Genomic DNA, 22,136 nt, shown 5'->3' with positions numbered 1-22,136 from the left:
GGGCCTTTCTCCTTGGGGCTCTGTGGAGAGCCTCTGAAATGTTAGCTTTCCCTGTTGCTCACAGCCTTTGTCATTCCAATGACCTTGGACTTTATTTTCACTTCTTGCCACTTTCCCAGCCCTGCTGAAGATAGGCTACCTTCCTGATCTTGATTCGAGTAATATATGTGGATTTGAATAGACCTGCAAAGGAAAGAAAGAATAAGACCAGGCCCTCCCAAATCACGGTCTTAGGGAAATTATCTTTGGTGTCTGAACTTTGGTTTTGGCCATGATAGGGGGCCAGTCTTTGTTTTGTTTTGGTTTTTGTTTGGTTTTTAGAATTAAAAAAAAAATACGAGAATAATAAAACAAACACCCATGTTCACGTTGCTCAGAGCAGATGATTGTTAACATTTTATTCTTTACTTCAGGTTTATTTTTTAATTAAAAGAAATAATATTACAGATAAAAATTGGAGTAGCTTTTGGCCCCTATCGGCAGTCCTGTTCACCACTGGCAAGAATTTGATGTGTATCCTTGGTATCTACTTACTACATTGAATGTATCCATTAAGATACAAAGTAGGATTTTCTAATTCTTTGTCAACATGCATTGCAGTTTCTTCTCTTAGTCTGTAGCTGTTCAATCTGATCTTTTCACTTTGTAATTTGTTGAAAATTTAAAAATTTTAATATTGAATATATCAGTCCTTTACTCTGTGGTTACTTCTTATTCGATCTAATTTAAGAAATCTTTTCCTTTCTAAAGATCACTTGGGTTTTTTTCTAAAAGCATTTTCACATTTGTGTCCTTTATCTACCTGGAATCTGTTTTTGTGTATAGTATCAAATAGAGATCTAAGGGTTATTCTCCCCTGACCATGGGTAATTGGTATTCACCAATGGTCTGTAATTCCCCTCCAGTCATATGTCTCATTTTTCATATACATGTATAGTTGTGTTTCAGGGCCCTGTTCTTTTGGTGTATGTGTCCATTCCTGCACCATTACAAAACTATTAAGTCTGAATTCCTAATAAGGGTACATTTCCCCATCTAGTTGTTGTTGTCCAGATGATCTTAGATATTGTAGCCTCTTTTGCCTATGAATTCTTCGGAGTCAAGTACCACAAAAACCTAAACCTTGTGGAAATTTGGATTTTGGTTGCATTGAGTTAATTCACTCATTTGGGAGAATTTAACATCTTGATGCTATTGTGTTGTCTTACATGTGAACACAGGATATCTTTCCATTTCATGCAGAGCATTTTTTATGTCCTTCAGCAATGTTTCTAATTCTCTCATACAGGCCTTGCTCATATTTGTTAAATTATTTCTAGATGTATGCATTTTGTTGCTGTTTTAAATTAAATCATTTTTTCTGTCTCTGCTTTGTAATTGGTTATTGTTGGTATATAGGAATGCTATTTATTTTGGAATGTTGATCATGTATGTATCATCAGTCTTGCTCATGTGTAGAATGACTAATCTCTGCTTTCTTTTGGATTTCTATGTAGACAGTCATGAGCAGGTAATTTTTAAATCTCCTTTTTGTTTCTTGGATAAGACCTCTCCAGTATTATAATAAAAATGAACAGTAAAAGAGGGCATCTTTTTCATGTTCCTCACTTTAAAGGTGCTGGTTCCAAAGTTTCAGTGTCAAGTATTTTGGTATGAAATATAACTTGCCGTAGGTTTTTGATAGGTGTCCTTCATTGTGTTAAGGTAGTTACTGTCTCTGTTTTTCTAAGAGTTTCTTTTATTTTGACTAAGTATTGATTTTTTAATAGAACATTCTTCCTGTGTTGAGATGAACATGTAGTTTTATTCTGTTAATTGGAATTTTAATGATACCTTTTCATGTATTGAACCATCTTTGCATTCCTGGAGTATTCAACTTGGTTGCAAAACATTAAGTGTTCTTTTTCAACACTAGAATTTAATTTTATAATGTTCTTTGGGATGTTTGCATCTATTTTCATATTTAAAATTGGTCTGTAACTTTCTCTTCTTATCTCTTCTGGTTTTGTTATGAAGGTTATATTAGCTTCATAAAATGAATCAGGTTGGTAATTTTATTTTTCTATTAAATTAACTTTCATTTAAGTCTGAAATTTTATAGTCATTTGTAATATTCTTATGGTTTGGGGGTAGGTGGTTAAGAATTTATTGTTCTATTCTATTTATTCTCACATGGGCTAGGTAATATTTCCACATGGAACCTGATTGAAAAATTTTAAAAGAGGGTAGTCTAAACTCTAAGTGTTCTTCCCATTCTTATCCTCAGAAGTCACTTAGGTATGTGGTCCCTAGGCAACTACTGATGCTAGTTTCTTGATACAGTTCCCATTGCTGTTTAGTGCCTAATTTTTGTACACAGTCACAAAATAATACATATTTTGCCTTTTTCACTTAATAATAGATCCTGTCATTATTGACAAAAAAGTCATTCCATAGTGAGGAAACTTTGTGATTTAAAAAATTGTTCTATAACAATATATGTCTTCTTTTCTAATCCTAATAATATTTATTTCTACCTTTTCCCTTTTTCTTGATCAGTCCTGCTAAATGATTATCTTGTAGTAATGTCCTTTGCTTAAAGTTAGATTTATTGAGGTATAATTGGCATAGAGTACATTTTACTGTTTTGAGTGTACATTTCTGAGTTTTGACAAAACTAGGTTATGTAACAACCAACACAGTCAGAATATACAACAGTTCCGTCAACCTCAAAAATCTCATACTCCTCAACCCTCCCCCTGACTCTTACCCTCTGGCAACCACTGACTTGTTTTCTGTCCCTATAGTTTTGACTTTTCCACAATGTCATATAAATGGAGTCATGTTATATGTAATATGTACATATTTTTTTCAGTTGAAATTTTTATTCAGATAACTGTAGATTCCCATGAACTTGTAAGAAATAGTACAGCCAGATCCCATGTACCCTTTACCCAGTTTCCCCCAATGGTAAACTTTTGCTGAAGTATAGTACAGTGTCACACCAGCATTTTAACAGTCCACTGGTTTCATTCAGATTTTTCCAGTTTTTCCTGCCTACATTTGTGTGTGTGTGTGTGTGTGTGTACCTAGTTGTATACATTTTATTGGATGTGTAGGTTTATGTGTCCACCGCCATTGTCAAGATACTCAGCCATTCTACCACTACAAAGATCTCTGAGGTTGCCCTTTAATAACCACACTCAACTCCTTGCCAGCTCTCCCATTCCCATCCCTACTGCCTAGCAAGCACTGATCTTACCTTCAAAATTTTGCCTTCTCAAAAATGTTAGATAAATGTAATCATGCAATATATAACTTTTTAGTTTTTTTTTTTTTCATTTAACATAATTCCCTGGATATTCATCCAAACTGTTGCAGTAGTTTGTGCCTTTTTGAAATTGCTGAATAGTATTCTGTGATATGTTTGAATCACAGTTTGTTTAACCATTCACCTGCTGAAGAACATCTGGATTGATTCCAGTTTTTGGTTATTACAAATAAGATAATCTATGAATATTTTTGTACATGTTTTTGCATGAACATGAATTTTCATTCCTCAGGGATAAATGCCCAGGGGTGCAGTTGCTGAGTAGTATGATAATTACATGTTTAATTTTTATGAGAAACTAGACATTGTTTTAGATGGCTGTACCATTTTACATTCTCACAGCAATAAATGAGTGATCAAGTTTCTTTGCAGTCTTGTCAGCACTTGGTGTTGTCACCATATTTATATTTTAGCCAGTCTGATGGGAGTATAATTTTCATTTTCCTGATAGCTAACAATTTTGAAAATCTCTTTATGTGCTTATCTACCATCTGTTAAGCCTTTTCAATGAAATATCTTTTCATAGCTTTTGTCCATTTTTTGATTGGATCATTTGTTTCTTTACCATTGGATTTGAGAACTCTTTATATATTCTATGAACTAGCCCTCTGATGGATTTGTGGTTTGCAAATATTTTCTGTTAGTATGTAACTTGTCCTTTTGTTCTTTTCTACAGTTTTTACACCACAAAATTTTTTAATTTTGATGAGGTCAAATTTATCAAGTTTTTCTTTTATGAATTTTGCTTTTAGTGTCAAGAACTCTTTTCCTAGCCATATTGAAGATTTTCTTGTTTTTTTCCCTAAAAGTTTTGTAGTTTTACATCATACATTTCAATGTATAATCCCTTTTGAGTAAATTTCTGTGCAAAGTGAGAGGTTTAGATTGAGGTTCTTTTCTTTTTGCCTATGGTTGTTCAGTTGCTTCAGCACCATTTGTTGAAAAGGGTATCTTCTGTCATTGTATTGTATTTGCAACTTTTTAAAAACTCATAAGGGTATGTTTGGGAATATTTCTGGAAATTTTCTGTTCTGTTCCACTGATCTATGTGTGTGTTATTCCACCAATACCACACTGTCTTGATGAATGTACTTATATTATAAGCTGTAATATTATGTAGAATGATGTAGAATGATTCTTCCTATGTTATTCTTCAAGATTATGTTAGCTATTCCAGGGCCTTTTCCTTTCTACATAAATTTTGGACTAAGCATGGCTCTGTCTATAAAAAAATCTTGCTGGGAGTTCGATAGGAACTTTACTAAAACTATGTATCAATTTGGGGAAGATTGACATATTTGCTGTATTGGATCTTCCAATGCATGAACACAGTATGTCTCTTCATTTATTTCAGCCTTCTTTGATTTCTTACATCAGCATTTTGTAATTTTCAACATACAAGTCTTATACATCTTCTGTTAAATTTACACCTAAGTATTTCATGTCATTTGCAAATACAAAAAAATGTTATTTCTGTCTTTCCACTCTGTGTGACTTTATTTCTTTTTCTTGCCTTATTGCAGTGGCTAGAACTTCCAGTACTATGTTGCATAAGAGTGGTAAGAGTGGACATCCTTGCTTTGTTCCCAGTCTTAGGGAAAAGCATTCAGTCTTTTACCACTAAGTAAATGTTAGCTATGGATTTTTTATAGATGCTCTTTATCAAGTTGAAGTAGTTCCCTTCTATTCAAACACGCTGAGAGTTTTTTATCATGAATGGATATTAGATTTTTTCAAATGTTTTCTGTCTCAATTAATATGATACGGTTTTTCTTCTTAAGCTTGTTGATATGGGAGCTATACTGATTTATTTTCAAATGTTGAACCAACCTTGCATACCTAGAGTAAATTCCACTTGGTCATAGTGTATATTTCTTTTTTATTACATTGTTGAATTAATTTGCTATTTTGAGGTTTTTTTGTATTTAAAAATCATGAAAGATAATAGTATGTAGTATTCTCTTTTTTCCAATTGTATTTTATGTGCTTTTGGTATCAGGGTAATGCTGACTTCATAAAATGAGTTGGTAAGTGTTCCCATTTCTTCTGTTTTCTGGAAAAGATTGTGTAAAATTGTTACTAATTCCCTTTTCTAATCATTTTTTAGATTAGAATACTTTTAAAATATTTTTAATTGTAGTAAAATACATAGAACAAAATTTACCACCTTAACCTTTTTTAAAATTGTGGTATCATATATATATATATATATATGTAACAAATTTACCATTCTTAATTGTACAGTTCATTACTTTTAAGTGCATTCACATTGTTGTGCAACACATCTGCAAAACATTTTTTATCTTCCAAAACTGAAACTCTGCACCCACCCATTAAACATCAACTCCCTGTTACCCCTCATTCCAGCCCCTTGTGACCACCTGACAACCATTCTACTGTCTCTGTGAATTTGACTACTGTAGATACCTTATATAAATGAAATCATACAGTATTTACTTTTTGTGATTGACTTGTTTCACTTAGCATAATGTCCTCAAGGTTTATCCATGTTGTAGCATGTGATAGGATTCCTTCCTTTTTAAGGTGGAATAATATTTCATTGTATGTATGTACTTTATTTTGTTTATCCATTCATCCATCACTAGACATTTGGGTTGCTTCCACCTCTTGGCTATGAACAGTGCTGCTATGTATACAGTGTGCAGATACCTCTTCAACACCCAGCTTTTCAATTCTTTTGAAATCCCAGAAGTGGGATAGGTGGATCCTATGCTAATTCTTTAATTTTTGAAGAACTGCCATACTGTTTTCCATAGCAGTTGCCATTTCATAGTCACACTGACAGTGTACAGGGTTCCAGTGTTTCTACCAGCCAACACTTTTTTTTTAATAGTAGCCATCCTAATGAGTGTTTGGTGGTATCTTTGTATAGTTTTGATTTGTATTTCTTTGATTATTAGTGATGTTGAACATCTTTTCAGATGATTGTTGGCTATTTGGATTTCATATTTGGAGAAACATCTATTCAAGTCCTTTGCCCATTTCTAAATCAGGCTTTAAAAAATTTTTTGTTGTTGTTGAGCTGGAGGATTTCTTATGTTTTCTGGGTATTAACCACTTAATAGATATATAATTTGTAAATATTTTCTCCCATTCTGTAGGTTGCTTTTTGCTCTATTCATTGTATCGTTTGATGCACAAAAGTTCAGTTTGATGTAGTCCCATTTGTCTATGTTTGCTTTTGTTGCCTGTGTTTTTGGTGTAATATCCAAGAAACCATTGCCAAATCCAATCCCATGAAGCTTTTCTCCTGTGTTTTTTTCTAGGGCTTTTATAGTTTTGTGTCTCACATTGAAGTCTTTAATGAATTTTGAGTTAATTTTTGTATGTGTTAAAATAAGGGTACATTTTCTTCTTTTTTTTTGCATATGGATAATTTTCCTAACACTATTTGTTGAAGAAACTGTCCTTTCCCTATTGAGTGGTCTTAGCGACTTTATTGAAGACCATTTGACCATATGCATGTGGTTTTCTTTCTGGCCTCTCTATTCTATTCATTTGGTCTATATGTTTGTCTAGATCTATACCAGCACCATACTTTTTTGATTACTGTATCTTTGTAATGTTTAAGTAAGGAAGTGTAAGTCTTTCAACTTTATTTTTCCTTTTCAAAATTGTTTTGGCTATTTAGAGTCCTTTGAGTTTCCATATGATTTGAGGAGGATTTTTTTCCTATTTCTGAAAAAAAAAATGCTGTTGGGATTTTGAGAGGGGTTGCATTAAATCTATAGATTGCTTTGAGTAGTAGAACATGTTAATAATATTCCAATACATGAACAGAGGATGTCTTTCAATTTACTTATGTCTTCTTTAATTTCTTCAATGTTTTGTACTTTCCAGTTTTTTTCTTTTTTAAAAAAATGCTATTGATTTCTTCTATCTTTATTATTTCCCTCCTCTTGCTTGATTTGCTCTTCTTCTTGAGATAGGAATGCATATTGTTGATTTGAGGCCCTTCCTATTAAACATTTAGTGCTATAAATTTGACCCTCAGCATTGCTGGCATTCCATATGTTGCTGTTATATTTTAATTTTTCTTCAGTTCTATGTTTAAAAAAATCACTATTTCATTTGAGTCTTTCTGTTTAATAAGTTATTAAGAAGTTTAATTTCCAAGTGTTTGGGAATTTCCCTGTTATCTTTCATTATCGATTTCTACTTTGATTCCTTTATGGTCAAAGAACGTACTCTATGATGTAGATTCTTTCAAATGTGTTAATTTTATATTATGGCCTGTTTTGATAATTGATCTGTGGTGCTTGAAAAAATGTGTATTCTGCTCTTGTTAGGCGGAGTGTCCTCTATGTCAGTTAGATGCAGATGATTGTTTTGTTCAGATCCTCTCTGTTTTTGCTGATTTTCTGTCTAGTAGTTCTGTCCTTTCCTGAGAGGACATGTAGGCAGCCTTTTTTAGTCTGATTTCTTTTATTTAGCTTAATGCACTTGAGATTCATCTATCTTGTGTATACCACTAGTGAGATAATTTTTACTGCTCAGTACTATTCTTTCATATAAATGTAACAGTTTATTTAGCTGTTCAGCTGAAGTATGTTTGGATTGTTTTTTGCTGTTTACTAAAAAACTATGATAAATACCCCCAGGTTTCTGTGTGAATATAAGTTCTTATTTCTCTTGAGTAAATACCTAGAAGTGCAATTACTGAACCATATAGGAAGTATTTGTTTAATTTGCAAACTGTTTTCTAAAATGGAAATTACCATTTTGCTTTCCCAACAGTGTATGAGTTCTATTGCTCTGCATCCTCATCACCACCTGGTATTTTCGTTTTTTTTATTGTTGTTGATACACAGTAGTATGCCACTGTGGTCTTATTTTGTATTTCCCTAATGATGAATGATGCTGAACATCTTCTCATGAGCATGTTTTTGGTGAAGTGTCTGTTAGACTCTTGCCCGTTTTTGTACCTGTTTGTTTTATTATTGAATTTTGAGAGTTCTTTATATATTCCAGACATATGTCCCTTGTCTATGACGAGGCACAGAATATATCTTCTTTTTCAATCTATATGACTTATATTTCCACTTTTTTCTTTTTCTTTTTCTGTATCTCTTTAGAAATTCATAGTTTTTCTTAGTGTGTCAGTATAGTGAATTATGACTAATTTTTTAAAAACATTTAATCAGCCTTAAATTTCCAGAATAAATCTCAGGTAGTTATAAGGTATTATTTTCTTTATATGTTGGTGGATATCATTTGCTATTATTTTGTTGATGATTTTTGTGTCTATGTTCATGAGGGATATTGTTCTGCAGTTTTCTTCCTTGTAATATCGTTGGTTCATTTTAATGTTAGGATAATGCTGGCCTTATAAAATGAGTTTGTGAGTGTTCTTTCCTCTTCTGTTTTCTATATACAAATTTCTAGAGAATTAACATTATTTCTTCCTGGAATGTTTTGTAGAATTTAACAGTGAGGCTATCTGTGCCTGGTGTTTCCTTTGATGGTTAAACTGTGATAAATTTATTTAATAGGTGTAGCTTGGTTTAAGTTATCTTTTCGCTGAATGAGCCTTGGTAGTTTGTGTCTTTGAAGAGATTCATCCATTTCATCTTAGTTACTGACTTTATGGGCATAAAGTTGTTAATAATATTCACTTATTATAAACCTACATGTCTGTAGGGTGTGTGGTCATGTCCCCTCATTTAGTCCTAATATTGGAATAATCTTTTCTTGGTCAGTCAGGCAGAGCTTTATCACATTGAGTGATCTGAATAGCCAGCTTTGGGTTTCATGAGTTTTCTGTTGTTTTTCTGCAATCTAGCTCAGTGATTTCTACAGGTATTTTATTAGTTCCTCTTTCTCCTGGCTGATTTTCTCATCTTTTTCTAGTTTCTTAAGGTAGAAGCTTAGATCACTGATTTTGGTCCTTGTGTTCTCTTAAAATTTTTAATTCTATTAATTTTCTCCACTAAGCACTGCTTTAGCTACATTCTATACTTTTTGATATATTCTATTTTCATTTTTGTTCAACTCAGAATATTTTTTAATTTCCCTTGTGACTCCCTCTTTAACCCATGGAGTATTTGTAAGTGTGCTGTATGTTTTCCAAATACTTGGGAATTTTCCAGTTATCTTTCTGTTAATGATTTCTCATTTAATATCATTTAAAGTGAGAGAACATACTTTGTATTATTTAATTTCTTTTTAAAATGTTGAGGTATGATTTTGGCTTAGAACATGGACTGTCTTGGCCAAAATTGCCTGATGTTGCTGGGAAGTGTACTTTATAAATGTCAGGTTAAGTTTTTAGTATTGTTCAAGTCTTTTATATTGTTGACAGTTTTCTGTCCGCTTGTTCTATCAATTACTAAGAAAGGCGTGTTGAAGTCTCCAGCTGTAATTGTAGATTTGTCTGTTTTTACTTTCAGTTCTATCAGTTTTTGCTTCATTATTTTGAAGGTCTGTTAGATACATACACAATGAGGATTATTATGTCTTCCTTTTTGAGCTCACCTCTCCCTATCTAATGGTTTTGCAGTTGTCTCTAATCAGCTCCTTGGACTCCTGGTCTAGAACCAGCTCTTCCAATGAATTTTGGAGAAGTGTCCCACAACAGAGAGTTAGTGCAGATCTAGTCACGTAGGTGGTAAGTGGTTTGATCAATCCCTGGTGGTGGAGCTATCTTTTACTTCTGTTACTCAGCCCCATTGCTCTAAAGAGGTAGCCCTGGGCAGTAGATCTGTAGCAGTTTTTGCATTCTTATTTTGTGCTTGTCCTGACATCACCCCAGCCCTACCCCTGCTTCAGTCAGTGTACCTGGCTTGAGCCCCCCTTTCTCCCCTTGTGTAACAGGACCTCAACTCCTGACTGCTGCTGCCTTTAGATTTGAAGTCCTGTGGTCCTGTGGTTTCAGATGCATGCTTTGTATTTCTCTTCAGTTTCTGCTCCATGAAAAATGTCTTATTATTTTTGAGCCTGAGCTATGTCTTCTTAGAATTTAACCTTCCATATTTTATCCATCTTATTCTGTGTATAGAGCAGAAGTGCATTAAAATGTGAATTTATGGACCCATTTTGAGCAAAGTCCTAATCATATTGATAAATGTAGATCAAAACCATTCTTTTATGGTATTTTATTATATTTTATTATAAGAATAGGTCATCTTCTATTTATCCACTCACTAGGTAATTTTGACAGGACTTGAATTTAAAAAACAGTGACTTGAAACAATTCTATGATGTAAGCCTTGATGAAAGACTATATGGAAAATACTAAGTTCAGTTCCAGATACATCACTATGTGTGATAGATGAGAATAAATAATTCTGGAGGCAGGTGAAATGCACAAGCTTGAAGAAGACAAGTGGGAAACAGCTGCAGCTTAAACTAAATAAGAGAATGACATCTGTGATGGATGATCATAAAGGGAAAGGGGAGGAAAATCCTGGAGTGAGTTTTGTGGACTACCCAAGTATAAATAGTAAAAAGAGGAACAAGAACCCATAAAGAAAGATTGAAAGGGTGTAGAAAGGATAATAGGGTTTCCAGAACAGTATTCATTATCGTAGCTAACCGTAAGTTCTCTCATGAGAACTGAGAAAGAATGATGGCCCAAGAACAAGACGTGACTGGGTTCTAGTTTCTGCCCTTCCATTCACTAGCTAGATTTTGGGCTAACAAACTGGCCCTCAATTACCGTATCTGCAAAATATGTAATAGATGGTCTCTAAGGTCCTTTCTGCCTCTAAAATGCAATGTTTGTGTTTTAATAAATAGGATATTGAAGACCTTGAGAAAACTGTTTCAATAGTTTCAACTTGCAAAATCCAAGTTGTAGAATGTTAAGATTTCTCTGATATGCAATGATGATGTGATACCGTATCAAAATGAGAGAAAGCATACTGTAGCAAGAGAGAGAGTAAATAACAGCAATCAGATGTTTGGAATATATTTTGAATCCCTCAAAATGCCTTGGGAAACAAAGTAAACTAAGTGAATGTTTTTCTTCTAGTTATACTTCAATGATTTGGTTCAAGCAAATGAACCATTAGAGATTTTTCATGTTTTATTTGTTGCATTCGGTAAAGAGAGACAGGCATGTACTAGGGATTTATCTGGGAGTAAGAGAGCTTTATTTAGAATAAAGACTCCACTAGATTCAATATGGGTCTGCATTTGAGAAGCAATAGAGTAATAGAATTGTTAGTTTAAAACTACTACATAGGCCACCTGTGAGGTTACCTCTGCACAGCTGTCAGGTGTAGACAGATCAGCTCTGGGATACTCACAGTCTCACTGCGGTATAGGCACCTGCATGAAATGTCAAGCCCATTGTTTTCTCCAGGATGCTTCTTGAGATTGTGAGGTGCTTCTTTCATGCGTTTGGACACATGAGGTCCCAATGTGGGAGCTTTCTGCCACTTAAAAGCTCCTGGTTCTAGGCCAACTTCAGTTTTCCAATTTCCCAAAAGTTATGTAAAATATTTACTGTTTGTAGTATTTAATTAGGATAGTTTATAGGGTTCCTCAGCTGAAAATGAGTTAACCTTTTGTCCCTAAACATCTTTGGTTTTTAGGTTTTATCATAAAGTCACCCTCAGACTAAGATTTATGGTAGGAGCCTGTGGTCTCTCTCAAGTAGTGTGACAAGTCTTCGTTTATTCTGTAGTCGAAGGCCTGTGACTGAATTGTGATTGAGGAAATGCTCCCAGGTATCTTAGGAATCAAGAGCGAAAATGCCCAGTAAGGAGAAAGGCGCCTACCTTTCCCAACCTGACCAACGTGCTGCTGCAATCTGCTGTGTGTCCGCAGTGTGAGGCAGGTGGGCGCGGCCCAGGAGCCCCCCATGTGTGAGGGCTTGCTGGTGTGCATCGGCATGGAGCTGCCTTAGCTCCGCAAAGGGCAGCCTCACTCTCCAGTCCCCTCTTTGTTCATGCCACCTTCAACCCCACTCTACCGAGTAGCCTGTTTTCTAACTGCTCATGATTCAAAGACCCTTAAAAGTTTAAAGCTTTTCTCTTGGTAGGCATTTTTATTTAATAGGAAGAAACAAAATAGCATAGTGCCAGTTTGTCTGTGGGTAGTGTTCTTCACGGGGTTGCAGCAAGCGTTTGGTTTTCGTTTATCATTCTCAGTTGCCCGTGTGGTCATGCTGGTCTTTATGCTGGGTGTAGTTAATTTTGTTTCTCTTACGATTGTTCATTTTCTGTTAGAAAGTCATGGTGGAATGATGTTCAGAACTTCTGAATACAAATACAGTATATATTACATCTTAGCATTTGATTTTTGCAATACCTCCTTGTCAGTAATTTCCAAGATAGGTTTATAGCATTTTGTCCACTTCAGAAGTGAGACTTAAATATTAAGTACTTTTTAATTACCAGATAGAATTACTGATTGGTAGAATATAAATTGAGATTATTAATTTTGAAGAATACTTGGTCATCAGAAACTCTTTACCTCTTAAGGCTTTACAGCTTTGGAGCTGATGCTGCGAAAAGCTCAGATAATACAGAGTCTAGAGCGATAGTTCAGTTGGGTGGACTTTTGAATGATGAAAAGAATATCTAAGCTGGAAGATTAAGTAGAAATTGGTTTCTAAAGTTACTGGGCATTTTGTAAAATCATGACTTCTTGAATTTTTTGCCCTGTTTAAAGATAATCCAAAATGAGATAATTAGGAATAAATATATTTATCTTGAAATCATTTTACTTATATAGCTCTTACGGGAACATATTCAGTGTGAGTCATGAGTCACAACTCTAATACTTTTCTTCATTTTTATAGAAGAAAGAGTGAATATTTAGTATAGCCCATATCCAAACTTTCATCTACATACAAAAGTCTGCTGACTTTACCTGTAACTTAATAAATAAACATTGATTTTAAGATTTAAGCAAGTAGAAAGGCAGGTGCCAGAAGGTGGTAGTTGATGGCACAAAATATGGTTGGAAAGTGATGAAAAAACCAGATCATGAAAGGCCTCTTAAAGCCATTCATTGTATTCACTTTCTGCTGCTGCTGTAACAAATTACCATAAACGTAGTGACTTTAAACAATGCCTACTTATGTCACAAGTTTGTGTGGGTCAACAGTGTGGGGACAGCATGGCTCAACAAGTTCTCTGCTTAGGGGCTTATCAGGCCAAAAGCAAGGGCTCAGCAGGGCTGCGTTGCTTATTAGAGGCTCTGGAGAAGAATCACCCTGCAGGCTCATTTAGGGTGGTGGCAGAATTCTGTTCTTTTGCCTGCTTTCACATGCCCCCTTTATCTTTAAGCCAGCAGTAGTATGTCAAGTCTTGCTCATGCTTGGAGTCTCTCTTCCTCTTCTGCTGATGTTAGCTGGAGAAACTTCTCTGCTTTAAAGGGCTCATATGATTAGATTTGGCCCATCCAGTTAATCTCCCTATCTTAAGGTCCACTGTGCCCATAATATAATACAGTCTTGAGAATAACACCAGGGGTTGGAGATCACGGGGTCCAAAATTCTGCCTGCCACAGTCATGTCAAAGAGTTAGGGCCTTATTCTGATGGGTCTTGTGTGGTTTTAAGTAGAGGAGCGATGTGGTTGAATTTGTATTTTATAACAATCACTTTGGCTGTAATGAAGACAAAGGTCAGCTTGTGGCCACCCTGAAGTCATGGGAGACCATCTAAAGGAGTATCGTTTGGGATTCAGTTTTAGATAACAGAAGCCATGCCAGCTACTAAAGAAGAAAGCACTTTAATACACGGAATAGGTACTTACAAACATCTCTGAATGGCTGCCCCCCTGGGAGTGCCTCTAGAACAGTACCACAGAACGGGCCCACCAGGAGCACTGCTAACTTCTTCTAGAACCCGGTAAGGGACTCTGGTAGCTGCTCTCCCTGGGGGCTGGACCACCCCATGTTAGCTGTGACCTGCAGATCAGCAAGCTGCTGCCATGGGTGCTGACTCCAGGAACACACTGCTTAAACTGAATCTGGTGGTTAGGAAGCCTCTACCCAAACTTCCTATACCATGTCTGCTAGATCCACTGTCTCTCTCCCTAGGGTTGTTGAATATGATTAATAGAAGCTAAATCTCACCTTCAAATGAGTTTGGGAAGTGCAGTTTTCAGCTTTCTAGTCTTGGCAGTACAGGAAGGCTTTCCACAGGTTGGAACAGATACTCAGGAAGTGCATTCGCCTTATGTATCCACACAAAGCTGTAGCAATCTAAGCTCCACTGATAGTGGTTTGAATTTACAAGGTGAGTGGGCAAGACAGATGCAGATAGATTCATGAAATATTTAGGAATGAAATTAGTAGAACATAGCAATTGATGGAATGGGAGAAGTGGAAAGGAGAGATCAGAAGGAATCAGTGTTATAATAAGGCTGGTAGGAACATGAAAGATGTAGGAAGATATCTGTGTTTAGGGATGGAGGCTGTTGTTTCTATTAAGGGGAGTAAAACAGCACAGGCCCTGGAGTGAGAAGATCTGACTTCAGAGTCTTGACTCCATCTTATAATAAGCTGTGTGACCTAGCAACTCACTCAATCCTTTTAGATACCAGTTTTTTCATTAGTAAAACTGGGGTAATAAGTCTGCCCTTCCTACCTGGCTAGGATGGTTAGGTAGTTTCTGATGCCTTTTACTGAGATAAGAAAGACTAGAAGAGAAGAGAATAACAATGAATTATGTCTGGGCTTGTTAACTTTGAGAAAACTGTAGGACCTTAGAGTGTTCTAACTCATAGGTCATAGAATTTGCAGGTAGACTTGACCAGTTGTAGCAAGTAGGCTAGTTTCTATAGGTGGGTCATAATTTTGTGTACAAATATATTTATGGTTCAGATTAGTTCAGTTGGCTATAGTGTCAAGTATAAACAAGTCTAGGATCATATAATTATTTCATTTTATTTATATATTTAAATAAATTCAGGGCTTGCCACAGTTCTTTAATCTCATTGTTGAGTAGTGTTTTTCTTTTTCAGAAGGACTCCTGGGTGCCCTATTCCCTAAGTTCTTGTTTCAGAATATTTGCCTGTTAAATTCATTTCTGAACAAAACTTGGAGAGGTATAATATTCCTGGGTCATGCCTTCGAAATTACCACCTGGCAGCAGCAGGGGTGTTTGTTCCTCCACGGGTGTCATTGGCTCTGCAGTGTCCCTTCTCATCTCATTCTGCAGTTTATCATTTGTCTTTGGGCTCGGTTTATTACATTCATGCACTTACTAATTCTAGATCTTAGTGTATCTGTGGGGCATGTTCTTTTCCTTCAAGTATGTTTTCTTTCAGATTGAGCTTGGCCTCTCCTCTTCCTTATTTCTGTTTCCCATTCTCTCTCCTTTTGTTCGGGTGTCTGCTTGCTTACCGTTTTGTGTCTTACCTTCTTGTGTATGCTTAAAAGTGGGCACCTCGCTCCTGACCGTCTCTTTTCTGAAACATAAATAAACTCTCCTTGACGCCTTCGCCATTGTTTCTTTGAGCAGAGTTGGAGGGCCAGGGCATTGGGAGTCTACTCTTCTGTAATCTGAAAGGGAAAACATTTCTGGAGTTGGGTTCAGCTTTCACTTGATGCCCTGGGCTCGCTGTCTTTGCCGAGAATTTTGTTGCATTAGCGTGGGCTACTTTCACTTACTTGAGGGCGTATGCCAGGAGGTGGGTGGGGAAGGTGCCCGTGGGCTTCGGCTCATTCACATCCTCAGCTTGGAGCCTCAGAAAATCTCCAGTCCCGGTAGTTCTGCTTTTTGGCTGGACTTCTTTATTTTGTTTCGTTTGCCTTTCCTAAGGTCCTGGCATCCTGGCAGTGGGATATAGAAGCTTCTGGCCCCCGGCATGTTCCCTCGGTGCTCCTCCTACCTGACTCTCATCTCCTCAGCCCGATTTTCTGTAAACTGGGTAGTTGGTACGCTCAGGATTTTGTCTCCTAACATTCTTCCTCCATAGTGACTTCCGGAGTTTGAGGTAGGATCCTTGCTCAGCAAAAGCACATTGTACACAGCTTTTGGTTCCGTTTAAAAGGTTGTGATGATAAGGTTATTCCTCCTCTCCTTTTGTTAGTTGATGTTAGTGATATTTTTATGCTTTTAAAAAATACTATTTTGGCTCAAGTCCTGGAGAAGATTCTGTAATGTGTTTTTCATACCACCACCTTTTCTAAGGCATTTTACCTAGGTAGATTTCAGTCGTTCATCTTCTAAAGGACCTGCATGTTTTAGTAATGTGAGTCCCGGAACAGCAGGAGTGTAATGTCAATGTTTTTATTGGTACGTGTACTTAGAATTTACAAAGTACTTACTCACCTGCTATTTTGCATAATTCTTAGGACTGCTTATAAGGTAGGAAGGGCAGGCTTATCCCAGTTTTACTAATGAAAAAACTGGTATCTAAAAGGATTGAGTGAGTTGCTAGGTCACACAGCTTATTATAAGATGGAGTCAAGACTCTGAAGTCAGGTCTTCTCACTCCAGGGCCTGTGCTGTTTTACTCCCCTTGATGGAAACGATGGCCTCCATCCCTAGACACAGATATCTTCCTACAACTTTCATGTTCCTACCAGCCTTATTATAACACTGATTTAACTCAGTTAAAGCCAAAAATAGGGTGGAGGAAGTGGGGGAATAATTTTGTGTGACCACTGTTTTCTGATCTTGAATTAACCTCAGTGCCTCTTGGTTATAATAAAGCTAATAGCAAATCTTTTCAGAATTTTTCCCCCTCTGGTGTATAGGAAACTGCTTAACTTCAATAAAGGCAGAGCTAGATCCTCTAAGGCTGGTGGTGGAGAAAAGATTTCCCACTCAGGAAACTTGGCCTTGTGGACCCTAGTATCGCCTCTGTAATGCACTCTCCTCTTGGGTGTCTTGTGCTCCTTCCCCTGCCTTGGTCAAGGAGCCTGTATCTCTCATCTACTACTTTTTTACAGTAATGTATGCTTGACTCTTCTACAAATTCCTTGTATTGCAGCTTGAGAGACCGGGTTCCAGAACATTCAAACAAGCATCACCGAAAAAGCTGGGTTAACAGCTCACATGCAACTAGATTTTTTTGTTTGAAAGGAATGGCTTTTGCAGGGTCAGAAACTGCCGGCCTATTCCCACCCTCCCCTCTGTTACCGAGGAGCATGTGCTTCGATCTGCGCCCTTCTTGATGGTGACACTGAAGAAAGAAGTTCTGTGGAGTGATTTGAGTTTTCTGTGTAATCTTTGTAGTGGCTGCTTTTCTAGCTTCTCCTAACCTTTCTAGGCCTATTCTTGTCTAATGATCAACAGCAGGCATGGTGACCATCTCTAGGAGAAACTTCACATATCCTCAGGATGTGGTTTTACTCTGGCCTGAGAAAGTCACTGCATCAGATCCCAGATATCATCATAGTCATCAGATAGACAGATAGATAGGTAATGGTTGTGATCTTAGAATAGGATATTAGAAAGATATTAGAAAGATGTTTGAGAGTAGCAGTGTGGTTTACCTTTGGTTCTGAAGAAGCCCATAGGTCATGTAATAGTGGCTTAAGTTGATGCTGTTTTTTTTATCCTTCTAGGTATCATGAACTGATCACAAAATATGGGAAATTGGAGCCTTTGGCAGAAGTGGACCTAAGACCCCAGAGCAGTGCGAGAGTGGAAGTCCACTTTAACGATCAGGTGGAAGAGATGAGTATTCGTCTGGACCAAACAGTGGCAGAACTGAAGAAACAATTAAAAACTGTAGTGCAGTTACCCACAAGCAACATGCTTCTCTACTATTTTGACCATGAAGCACCCTTTGGTCCGGAGGAAATGAAGTACAGCTCTAGGGCGTTGCATTCTTTTGGCATTAGGGATGGAGATAAAATTTATGTGGAATCCAAAACAAAATAACCTCTACCAGCCTTGTAACAACACACACATAAGGACTTCTTGCGGGCATTTGTTTCCAGTGTGGTTTCCTTTAGGAGGGAGAAGGTTGCTTTTGTTTTGTTTTGTTTAGGTTTCAGGGGGGTTTTGTATATTTTTCCCCTTAGAATGGGTAAGGAGCTGTTTGGGGTATTTTCTACAGATTTATTGGGCTCAGCCAACAGAACTGACTACGTCTCCAGTCCCTGTGCCCTCCCAGAGGCAGGATGGCTGAGCAGTCACCAACTTCTTACTGTGTTGGCTGGGCTCCATCTACCGCACGGTCATCCCTGCCATGTAGGCGTACGTGGAAGAGGGTGTGAATAGTGTACCCTCCTTGGATGGCAGCTCATAGTGTTCAAACAGGAGACAAGGCGTCTTTACAGGAAGGGCCAGCACGTCTCTCTCACAAACCCTCCCTTTTCCCTCCCTCTCCCTCCTTTCCATTTTGGGTTCAGCTTTTCATTTTGACTTGTGACAGCATGTGTTTACCAAATAGTTTAATTCTGTCCATAATTAACTTCTTTCCCAGCGTGGGTGACTTTTTTCCTCCTCTCTCTGTTTTGAAATGATTTTAAGTGTTCTAAGCATTTTCCAACCTGAATCTGCTCTGAGGTACTCAGAACCCATGACTCTGGGGAGATCTCGTGGGAGAGCAGATGGGAAGTTGCAGCTCCAGGGAAGCTTGCCTTGTTCTGGAGGCAGGCAGGGCAGTCCGACTTCTTTGTGTGTAACTATCTCGATTTTAATGTTCCTCACATAATATGATCGACCATTATTTCCGTAACATGAAATATGTCAGATTCTAGAGTTCTTTTATATTTTGCTTATCGAATATATTTCCTCATGTCTATTTTTTCATTACTTTAAACTGTTGGGAATAGAGACCTGACTACGACGAATCCCCTGGAGTAATGGGTATATGTGCCGTGCCGGGAGAGTGGAGAGTCAGCTGATAGACTCTCTGCAGTGCGTGTGTGAGGGAGTAAGGTGGGGAGAATGGGGGGAAGAGCGTCGCGACTTCCCTGCCTGGGTCGCCGTCTGACGTCCTTGCGCTTGCACTCTGCAGGAGACGTGGGAAATTTCCATCAGCGGGAGCTTTGATCACCAGCCCTTCTCTGGGCTTCTGTGATGTCGTACTTGGACAGTTCTTTTTGTTTTGCATTCCAATTTTGTTGCCCCTACAGAAGAATAACTGCCTAGTCCCTGAGCAAAGTATAAGTGTCCAACTTCAGAACTGCCTCCAAGTGGTAGTCTTTGCAGTAGCATATTTAAAGCACTTTGCTTTAAAAGCTAGCTCCTTCCTGGCTCTGTAATTTTTGTGTTTGATCTTCTATTCCTTTGTTAGCAGTGTAATCCCTTTCTTTGATATATGTCTTTCTTGGTCCACTGTGCTTACGGATGGGAGACTTAAGAAAGATTTTAGCAGAGCTGGAGCAGCAGATGAGCATGTGAAGTATTTGACAAAGAATGTAATCACCATCTGATTGTGTTTGACCTTTGTTACATGATTCCACCGTCCTACAGATTCTCTAATTTCTTATGAAATATTTAGATTACTCCTGTAAATTCTTTATGTAGGCAGAGTTGTGTTTATTATTGCTACTTTTAAATTTTTCCTATGCCATGACAGCAGGTATTTATTCTCTTAATGCACTTCAGGTTCAGTATCTGTACAGCCTCTGACCCAGGCCTCCTGAGTCAAATCTACATTCACTGTAACATTAAAGGTGGAAACCAAAGGGTTTGAGAAAGATGAATGAGGCCTGCTCTTTCTGCTGCAGACTTTTATCTTTCAAAATCATAAAAATGAGCAATGCAGATCCAGGCTGGGTATAGACAAGAAAAACTATTTTGCAATCACATTTTCCTGACAGATTTTTGGAAGTGGGGAAAAAGTGTGGTAACAGTGTCATGAAGATGAAAACTGTGGGTGCTTTGTGTTTGCGTGCATGAGTGCAGATGAGTTTGAGAGAGAAACAGTGTAATTGAGCCCATTGCTTTTGTCAGCCTGGGAAACAGATAGCCTCTTATTATTTGAGGTTATATGACCCCTGACTGTCCCATAGCAGAAGGCAGAGCAAACACTTATGTTATGCTTTAATCATACATGGAATGGTCACAATTAATAAGATATTTTATATATGACAAAGTTTTATGAAATGCTTTTTTACTACTAGAGAACTGTTCCTTCTGTTACTACAGAACAGTGTCCATCAACTGCAGGCATTATTCTATTATACAGTTGCATGTCAGGGGAACTTCTCATGTAATTCGATGGATATGGGTATTTTTAGGGCATTGTCGTTAATGGTTTTAATAATTGCTGAATAATTTTTGAGTGAGAAAATCTAATACAGTTACTGTTCTTCTAGAGTTCCAGAACAGAAGTAAATGAGAAAAGCCTTTTGAGCATGTGTACTTACATAGTTATTTGGGTGGCTGAGTAAAGATGCTGCTTTTGAAATAAAATTGGTGCTGTGTAGACACTTGTAACCAAAATTATTTTTATAAGGGCCAAGAAGAAGGGAAGGAGAGACCATGGACCTTTGAATCTACAGGTTAGGTGTAGTTGATTGCTGCAGCTTATCTGTATTTTAATACTGATTTCATCCAGATTCAGTGAGAGCCTTTTACTGACATTTATGAGGCAAATGATGTCAGAGCCAGTATTACAGATATGTTGCTGCAGGCACAGTGTATGGAACATATCTTTTCTAAAACCAGAATTCTTTTCAATTGTGAAATAGGAAAGGAGTAAGAAAAGAGAGCCCAATGAAAACCAAGGGTCCTCTCTGCATGTAAGCACGTGGCTGCCGAAGCCAGAACAGAAACCAATTTTTGAATTCGAATTGTTGAAATATCCCAGATTACTTCAAAGAAAAAGAATAAGTTCAGTCATCCGTCTTTTTTTATTATTAAAAGCTTCTGTTGTTTTTACAGCTTGTTGCCACCATTGCTCTAAATACCTAAGAAAGCAGCAGATATTATATAACCCCTCTTGTTGTTTTTTAAGGACTAATGAAACATGAGCTCTGTGTCACATGTTTAGAATTTTGCTCACTTAAAAAAATGGAAGTCCATTTCTAACCAGATCTTTCAATTTTGTTACTAAATCCACAGTGTTAGGAGGAGAGAGCAGGTGTTGCACAAGGGACTGGTCACCACTGGAGGCATGCTGGTGGTGGCTCTTACTAATGCACTTGTGAGTGTGGCTTGCTACGTGGGAAGGGCTAGGCTCCAGGATATGTAAAACAGGAATACAGAGTAATAGATTGTTCTAAGCAGCATCATTTCTGTTTATGAATTTGATTTTTCCCTTCATTTCATGTTAGATTGAAAATGCAAACTGCTTTCAAGAACACCCAGAAGCTATCTGTGTTACCAGATGTGTTGTGAACACTCTCTTTTTCATAGGTGCTTCCTTATAATATACGTCCGTTGTAGTGATGGAGAGGGACTGGGCTCTCTCAGGCTCCTTTCTTGCCAGTTGTCTCCTGCAGTTAATGGAAATATATATTTTATTTTAGAATATAATTTAAACATGAAGGTCTATTCTTTGCACTTTTTATTAATATATATAGAGAGATAATCTTTAAAAAAATTAAAAATCCAAGTCCACTTTCTCTTTGTGTTTTGATTTTTTTCTGGAGTTGTGGGGTCAAGATACATGTTTACTTTACTTAACTAAACATTGACATTAGGCTCTGGAGAATTGGCATAAGCTGGTAAGAGTTTGACCATTTTAACAAACTTAATTGAAATTTTGCCAAAGTTAGAAAAGAACACCTCAAAACAGATTCATGGAAATGTGTTAGTCCTTTTGTGTTTGCAAAGTTTTATACTTATGCTCTTGATACTCTTTTTATCTTTCCAAGGATAAAACCCTCCCTGTGAGATATTTGGCATCCCCTTTGCTGAGTAAGAATGAACATCTCTTTTTTATGATTTAAAGATCTGGGACACTTTTTCCCTTTGAGAAATAATTTTCCACAAG

At 37.0% G+C, this 22,136-nt stretch overlaps 1 protein-coding gene across 4 annotated transcripts in view; it reads left to right on the top strand.

Annotated features, from left to right (window-relative positions):
• The window catches only part of TBCEL (tubulin folding cofactor E like), a 66,625-nt gene extending 44,860 nt beyond the window's left edge, over positions 1-21,765 (top strand). For all 4 annotated transcript variants that reach the window (XM_036992806.2, XM_036992804.2, XM_036992805.2 and 1 more), the window contains one exon: positions 17,806-21,765. In XM_036992806.2, coding sequence (XP_036848701.1) covers positions 17,806-18,124 — 319 coding nt within the window. In that variant the 3' untranslated portion in view covers positions 18,125-21,765. The remainder of the gene's footprint in view (positions 1-17,805) is intronic.
• Positions 21,766-22,136: the final 371 nt, after the last annotated feature.

The sequence above is a fragment of the Manis javanica genome, chromosome 6 (assembly GCF_040802235.1).
Source record: "Manis javanica isolate MJ-LG chromosome 6, MJ_LKY, whole genome shotgun sequence".
NCBI lineage: Eukaryota > Metazoa > Chordata > Mammalia > Pholidota > Manidae > Manis > Manis javanica.
This window is presented reverse-complemented; position numbering and strand designations above follow the sequence as displayed.